Genomic DNA, 8,599 nt, shown 5'->3' with positions numbered 1-8,599 from the left:
CATGGGCTTTACTCCATTCGCATCATCATGGTCAACTCCACTTTGAGGAGGCAGCTCTTCCCCAGTCGCATTTTGAGTGCCTTCCAACCTGAGGGGCTCATTTTCCGGCATTATATCTGACAGTGTGCCTCTGCTATTCATTAGGTTATCAGTAACTAAATATTAGGAAGTAGTTCGTTACTCCTTCTTCTTAGTCTGTCTTTGTCTGGAAGGAAGCTCATCTGAAATCTGTCCACCATGGGTTACCCTGCTGGTATTTAAAATACTGGTGGCATAGCTTCCAGAATCACAGCAACACACAAGCCACCACAGTATGACAAACAGATGAGTGGTGGATAACCAGAGGTAGCAATACCTAAAATAATTTACTTTGCCCACTTAGATGAGGATTTCATTTTATTGATATTGAGCTGGCCTCAATAGCCTTCTGGAATTGTTTGATGACAGATAGTCCTTCTCCAGACGGTTGGCTACAGCCAACATGTACATGGTTGTTATAGAATCTAGGGCACTATTTCACAGTATATGTGAGGAATTTTGAGAACACTGATATCTTGCTGCCGTGGGCCGTGGTTGATAAGAGAGCATCATAATAGGTGTTTCCACTTGCTCCATTTCTCTTGCTCCACATCCTCATGGATGTGTTAACACACTAGAGATCATCATATTAGAAAGTCTCTTCTTTTTCCTATGTCACCACCTAGCTTAATTTCCTATATTTTCTGAGCACTCTAATTCTGTTTCTGGTCTTCAGTACCCTTTAGTCCCTGCCATCAGACTGTATTGAAGTTTTAGTCTTGGCTCGCTTTTTTTTCAAATACAATTTGATTTTCTCCCAAGGATTTGCCTCTGTTGCTGTTTTCTGTGGTTCTTAGGTGATCAAAGCGTTCCCCAGAAACAGCTGCCGTCTTCTCACATTTATAAAGAATGACCAGTTGCTTTCAAATTGATCTGACTCATGTTAGAGTAGAACTGAGCTCCATAGGGCTTCTAAGGGTTATTTTCTCAAAAGAAGATCACAAGGTCTTTATAAGAGCCTCTGTGAGTGGACTCTAACTTTCAAATTCAACTAGTAGTAAATGTGTTAACCGTTGACAACACAAGGGACTCCTTATCATAAATGTTGTTGTTGTTAAATGCCATCAAGTGGATTTCAACTCACAGAGACCTTGTATAGTGTTTTCAAGGAGTGGTTGATGAGCTTGAACTGCCAACCTTACAGTTCAAACCCACTTTGCAGTGCAGTGCACTAAGCCATAGCGCCACACCAGGACTGTATATATATATATTTACATATAAACACCATCCTTTATACTCAAACTCCTTTACTTCCCTAACAATCTCTCTCTCAAACACACACATACACACATTTTGTTAATTATCAGGCATGAAAAATAATTCAGACTCAGCGTTCATAGGTTGCATCATTATCCTATAAAGTTTATTGGAACACTTTTTAAATGAATGATATATTTAAGAATCAGAATGACTATATAGAAAGCTGTATAATAAACTGTTGGAGTCTTGGTGTGGCACTCCAGGATAAGCACTGAACTGCCATCCATGAGGTCAACGGTTCAAACTCATTAGCCACTCCTTGGAAACCCTTTATATGGTCGCTGCAAACCAGAATTGACTGGATGACACTTAACAACAACAACATATTTTACCTTCTATATTTTTAATAAAAAGATAAAAATTAAAATATAACTGAATTGTATAAAACTGTTCTGAGGAGTGGCTGGTGGGTTTGAGCCTCAGACCTTGCAGTTCACACTAACCTTGCAGTCTAGCACATTATCCTGCAGTGCCATACCAGGACTCCATGATGAAGGTAAGACCAAAAATATATGTTAAGGATTTATAGAACTATGTAAGTATGGAGGAATGGATAGATGGATGGATAGATGGATGGCTAAGCTCATTTTCCTTATAATAAAGTTACTAGACTGCTAGATCAAGAAAACAACATAGGATAAAAATAAGATCCTTAATTTCATCAAGCTATTAAGAAAAACTCTTAGGTTGTGCATATGTTAAAGAAGTGTAGGTAAGCATACAGTTAGGTAGATTTACAGGTAGCGTTATCTTCATGACTAAGGAAGTAATTGTGTCAGTCAACTTGGGAGAAGGTCTCTAGTGATGTACTTGTTGTTGTTGTTAAGTGTCTTCAAATAGGTTCTGACGCTCATAGATATCCTTTACTGATGTACTGGAAGGTTCTACTTTTACTCTGTTCAGATCTTTGGTTTTAACCATTACCTTGAATGAAGATACAAAAGACACATACTTATTCCAGATGTAGGCTATGGATTTAAGGATTTTCAAGAGGAGACCATATATGTAAAACTGAATCTGTTCATGGATTTGTGAGTGGAGGACAGATAAAAAGAAGTTTATTTGAAACAAAGTAGATACACAGAGCATGGCTCAGTTCTGCTTTTTTGGTCCCCAAATCCATTATGGATGCTGTGGTTGCCATTTATATTCTTGGTGTGCTGCTATATTTGAAAAGTTAAATTTTATTGCTCACCACATCCCTTTTAATATCCGGGGCTTACATCACCAGCCAAGAAGAAGTTACACAAATAGGAAACATTTGCAGACGTCCGTAGCCCTTCCTGATTCTTGAACAAAACTCAGGGTCAGATAAGTCCATGTATCCCTCACGCAGGCAAGACCAGGACTAGCATACTCTTCTCCTTAAGAAGCTTCTGACTACTGTCACGCTTCTCACTGCCTCATTACTGTCCCCAGAGAGAGTGGAGGGGCAGGTGTTCAGGATTCCATTGCACCAAGCCACTGCACTGAGATCTCAAAGTCTTAGCAGAACTAAGACGCTTAACTGTGTGCAGCATCACAGTCCATTTACACCATCAGCTTCAAAATCATTTTTAAAGAATTTATACAAATAATCTATGCTATTGGTGTTTTCATTCAAGGGATTAATTTCCGTTATTGAGATTTACAGCCTCGGTAACCCTATACAGGGTCGCTATGAGTCGAAACCGACTCCATGGCACACAACAATAGAAGAGCTGGTAGTTTTGAACTGCTGATCTTGAGGCTAGCAGCCTGACTCATAACCACTACCCTACTAGAGTTCCTTAGGGTTCTCAACAATTACACATCAACCTTTTGTTTTTCTAGTAGAATCCTTACTCAATGTAGATGTGCTCTACTTAAGCATGATGCACAAATTAAAGGATTATTAAAGTCAGATCAACTCTGAGTGTATTATTCATTACAGTCAAGAATGTCTTCTGCTGTGGTGCTTTAGGATCATCACTGAACTATGAACTACAAGATCAGTTAAAACTCACCAGCTGCTCCTCAGAAACCCTATACAGAGTTGTTAGGAGTTGGAGCCAACTCAAGGAAGAATGATACAGATTTCAGTGGCTGGCTTAATGATTCTGATCACTTATGCAGAGAACTTGTAAAACTATTTAATAAAGTCACATGCTATCCCTGAGAAGTTTCTATAAAAAGAAAAGTTACAATTTGGGAAATCAGTGCACAATTTTCCTAAGTGTCTCTCATTTGAAGAAATACTTAGAGATGTTATGCTTCTATGACTCTAACAATTTATCTTTCTTTTAGTTGGACAATTAAATCTTCAAAGTGGTTGGACTCCGTGCCACACACTGCATCAAGTGCAGAATAAACTGGGCAATGTACTTTAACTCAGAGCAGCATGTACCAGATTATGAAATAAGCGCATTTTTATGTCTTATAGGGTACTGACAGAGCTTTTGATACTACAATGATATGTTCCAAGATTTTCCCCAAGATCTTGTTCCTTTTTTCTTTTATGTTCAACATTAATATTTTTATTTTCCCTCTGTCTGATAAGATGTTGGCCCGTGATGTTATTCCTCTTACTTTTTCAGTCTAATCATCTATGATGTGGGAGGAGGCTATCTGCTCTCTATGGGAATTTCTTCTGATAGGCAAGCAGTCATGAGGTTCTTGGCTCTGTTAGATTTATATCAATAAAGGTCACAATACAGGTGACTGGCCAGGCCAAAAGGATGGCTGGCGGTGTAGTACGCTAGGAACTGGGTTGCTAATCACACAGTCAGCAGTTAGAATCCATGAGCCACTGCATGGGAGAAAATGAAGGCTTCCTGTGAAGATTTACAGCCTCGGAAACCCTACGTAGCAAGTCTATGAGAGTCAGAATGATGGCAGTGGGTGGGCTATACCAGGAGTGGAGATACACAACCAAACATGCCAGATGCTTTAGCCACATGTCTCTAAGAGTGGAAGACTCTCCTAGAGAAAAGTAAAAAGCATGATTGAGATTCCCCAGATCAATTTTAATTTTCTTTCCCTTTTGTAAGTTCTAACATTGTCTTGGCGCTGCCAGACTACAGGCAGATGATAAAGGAACATATGAATCTTATTATCTGGGACTTTTCTTTATCTCCTCCTCCCCTCATTCTTGTCCATCCGTTCAGTAGAAACCTAATTTTGTCTACCGCCTTCTCAGGGAAAGAGGCACATAACTCACTACTGCTCCTCCTCATATTCCTAATACAGGGAGAGAGATGAAAAGATAAGAGAACCTTATTTTTTATTTCTTTACAACATTTAATTTGAGATGTGTGCTTCTTCCCATGCCAAGTTCTTCTTTTATGAATAAGAAAAACGGTCTATGTGCCAGACACTACTCATTTATAACATAGCAAGCAGGCACTTATATCAACAATGGCATTACTAGAATGGGTTCTCTGCTGGAGTCTGTAAATATTGTCTTATTTGGTTTACCCTTGTATAGTAGGTCACCTCCAAGCTGTTTTCATCTTTTATTTATTCGTTTGTACTTTTAGAACAGATTTTCCCAGTGTTAACCTCAAAAAGCTAAATCTGTTGCAGTCCTGTCGATTCTGGCTTAGAGTAACCCCATAGGACAGAGAAGAACTCCCCATAGAACTTCCAAGACAGTAATCCATGGAAGCTGACTGCCACATCTTTCTTCCATGGAGCAGCTGGTAGGTTTGAACCACTGACCTTTCGGTTAGCAGCCAAGTGCTTAACTACTATGATACCAGGGCTCCTTCTCCCCAACTTGGTGAGGTCCAAATAAAAGGATATAATAGCTAGGTCTGACTCCTCTTTCTTCTTTAAACACCATTTTTTAGGTAAGATATTTAGTGATTCATTTCACTAACTTTATCTATGTGTCAGATAAAGGTGTCTGCAGTGCAGAGTGGGGTGAGCACCGACTTTATACTTCAGCAGACTGTGTTAATGTTGAAAACCAAATGGTGTTTTTCAGGTGTCCACATGTGTGTATGTGGTTATGTATTTCCAGGTTTTGTCTTTCATATGAAACGTATAGTCTAGTAATACATTACAGGCTAGTTTAACTCTTATCTCATATGAAACAAAAAGATCAAAATCGACATGTTATTTAAGGGATTTAAGCTTTTAAGGAAAAGTGCCAAACTCGTAAAGATTAAATGCTACTTCCAGCCTTTCTTTGTGTGTTCAATGGAAACTGTACGATGTTCCTTGAAAGGTGGATACTTACTCATCTCTGCAAATAGCTGTCTTCTTTCTGCCATGGTATTTCCTCTTTTCCCACTATCTTCAATCATTCTATGAGACAAAATTAGTACAATGCATAATTATCCTCAGGTTTACTTCCATGTAAATACACTTGCTAGGCTTATGTCACATGGAGAGAAACTATTTAAAACTGTAAGTATATTTATTAAAAAGTACAGCTTTACTTAAACTCACCTAAATAGTTGCACATCTTATTCCAGATATACTATTGGAGGGTATATAGAAATTCTATGCTATCATTTAACAAAAATAACTAAAATAGCAAATAACTTTGTGCTGTAACTAAACACAACTATGTACCATTAGAGAGGTGATGCATTTCATATATAGATTCTCCTTCAACTTTGGGAATATCTGTAAAGGCTGTAGGTGTCCTTGTATTGTACTATGGCTTAATGCACTGGACTGCAAAGTCAATTTGAACCACAAGGTCAGTGGTTCGAGTACACCAGTCGCTCCTTGGAAACCCTATACAGGATTGCTATGGGTCGGAACTGACTCAATGGCACTTAACAACAACAACGATGTGAAGGCTGTAGAGGACAGCTCATAGATCCCAGTCAACAGATAACAGGACTGAGAGTCTCAGGGAAGAAGCAAAGTGGCAATGGGTATAGAAGGTTTCTGGGCGAAGCAAGTGGTTTGTGCAGGGCTGCTAGTGGAAAGGTTGTTATTGTTGTTGCTAAGTGCTGCTGAGTTGGTTCCAACTCATAGTGACTGTGTATAGTGTTTCCAAGGAGTGGCTGATGGGTTTCAATTGCCAACCTTGAGATTCCTAGTCCAGTGCTGATACTACAGTGCCACACCAGGAGTCCAATAGAGAAGTAAGCCCTTTGAATTCACCCTGAAGTGCCTAGGAAGAAAGACCTGGTGATCAACTTTCAGAAGATTAGAGCTATTGAGCGTATTTCTACTTTGACACACATGGGGTCACATGAGTTGAAATTGACTCCATAGAAATAAATTTTTTTTGATTTTTTGTTTTTTTTTTTTTGATAAAGGTTATAGTGGAGCCTCTGAGGATTCTAGATTCATGGAAAAAGAGGGACTGAGAGCTGGTGGCCAGGAAGCAGACTTGCAGAATGTGCCTTTTGATGGTGTAAATTATTACATATGTGTGAGTGTTTAAGAAAACAAAACAAAAAAAGAGAGCTAAAATGAATAGAGAGAAATACTGTTAACTGGTGGTTTGTTGTTAGGTGCCATCGAGTCAGTATCGACTGCTGGTGGTCCACTGAGGGAATTATAATCATTGTAATGAAACAAAGTATACAATTTGTTGTGAACTTTCACTAAAAAAAAACAACAACAAAAAAGCAAGGTTATAGTGGAGTCCCTACGTGGCATATGTGGTTAATGCACCGGACTGTTCACTGAAAGTGTGAAGGTTCAAGTGCACTCACAGGAGTCTTAGAAGAAGGGGCTGGTGGTCTGCTTCCCCAAACTCAGCCATTAACAACCGTAAGTAGAACAGTTCTACTCAGACACACATGGCTTCACCATGAGGCGTAAACTGACTCACTGACAACTGCTTTTCAAAAATGCTCTAACTCCAAGATTAGTTTACTTTCTACCACATCCTGCTGCCAATTTGCCCTTGCACAGTTTACCCCTTAATTCAGAAATGGGTCATTTTCTAAATATTCACTTCTGAGTGTTTGCAACCTGCAAAAGCTTTTCCTCCATACATACTAATTTTTTTGTGAGATGGTTAGCACCACAATTTTCTATTGACAGATTAGTGCCTGCAGTGGGATGATTTAAAGTTTCTATTATAGTGCCAACAGCTAAAGTAGAGGAAAAATGAAAAAAAAACACCAAGAAATGAGAAAGTTAATGGAAATGTTGTTTAGTTATGTAATGGGTTTTTGGCTACATGTAAAGGATTTTACAGGATGATGGAATTGCTTTCTTATTATTCTATCTAGTTAAACATTTAAAAATGAAAGGTTCTTCTCATACACACACATAATCATATACACATATATTAAATAAAGAAAATAATAAATTTGTCAGGGATCTCATTTCACTTGGATTCAGAATCAATGTCCATGGAAGCAGCAGTCAAGATATCAAACTGTATAATGCATTGGACAAGTCTGTGGTAAAAACAGACCTCTCTTAAGTGTTAAAGCAATACTGGTGTTGTGCTATAGGACCACAAGGTCGGTGATTCAGAGTGGCTGGTGGCTCCTCATGATAAGCACTGGGCTCTGAACCACAGAGTCTGCAGTTTGAGCTTACCTGTTGCTCTAAGGGAGAAAGATGAGGCTTTCTGCTCCTGTGAAGATTTAGTCTCAGAAACCATATACAAGGTTGCTATGAGTCGTAACCGACTTGATGACACTTAACAAAATAACTAACTAAGTATCTATCTATCTATCTATCGAGAGACACAGAGAGGACAGTTGTTAGCTGCCAGTTTATAGCTCATACTGATTCAGAAGAGCAACTCTAGACAAAGTAAGCTAAGTATCAAATCAGTGGACTCCTTACTTTGCTCAGTGGGATTTGAGCTACATGATGCTTGACTGCATTCTCTTACAAAGAGAGCAGAGCAGAACCTTCAGAGGGGAAGGTGTGAGTGCTTTTATAGAGAGCAATTTTGCTTCTGTAATAACTGCAATTGTCAAGAAGCTCTGCTTAGCATGAATGTCAGAGTAACAACATCTGCCCAAGTCATACAGTGGAGATGACCAGGAAAATGACCCATTTCTTGATACTGGTGGGTGTAATGAGCCATGTGGCTCATGACAGGCCTAATTTGGCCAGTTTCTATTGTTCCTTCATGCACGTTAGATGCTTGTTGTTGTTGTTGTGACGTGCTTTGGAGTCGATTCCAACTCATAGCAATTCTATACCGGGTTTCCGAGGCTGTAAATCTTTACCTGAGCAGAAAGTCTAATCTTTCTCCAGCGGAACAGCTGATAGTTTTGAACTGCTGACCATGAGATTAGCAGCCCAATTCGTAACCACTATGCTACCAGAGCTCTGGTAGCATAGTGGTTACGAATTGGGCTGC

At 39.1% G+C, this 8,599-nt stretch overlaps 1 protein-coding gene across 10 annotated transcripts in view; it reads right to left on the bottom strand.

Moving 5' to 3' along the window:
• The window catches only part of DTNA (dystrobrevin, alpha), a 523,318-nt gene that overhangs the window by 185,409 nt on the left and 329,310 nt on the right, over positions 1-8,599 (bottom strand). For 4 of the 10 annotated variants that reach the window (XM_006835053.1, XM_006835055.1, XM_006835056.1 and 1 more), the window contains exon 1: positions 5,540-5,606. In XM_006835053.1, the coding sequence (XP_006835116.1) occupies positions 5,540-5,606 (67 nt within the window). Of the gene's footprint in view, positions 1-5,539; positions 5,623-8,599 lie in introns of those variants that run through there. The other 6 variants (XM_006835061.1, XM_006835063.1, XM_006835058.1 and 3 more) reach the window with 3 other exon arrangements.

Source organism: Chrysochloris asiatica, unplaced genomic scaffold (genome assembly GCF_000296735.1).
Source record: "Chrysochloris asiatica unplaced genomic scaffold, ChrAsi1.0 scaffold00015, whole genome shotgun sequence".
NCBI lineage: Eukaryota > Metazoa > Chordata > Mammalia > Afrosoricida > Chrysochloridae > Chrysochloris > Chrysochloris asiatica.
This window is presented reverse-complemented; position numbering and strand designations above follow the sequence as displayed.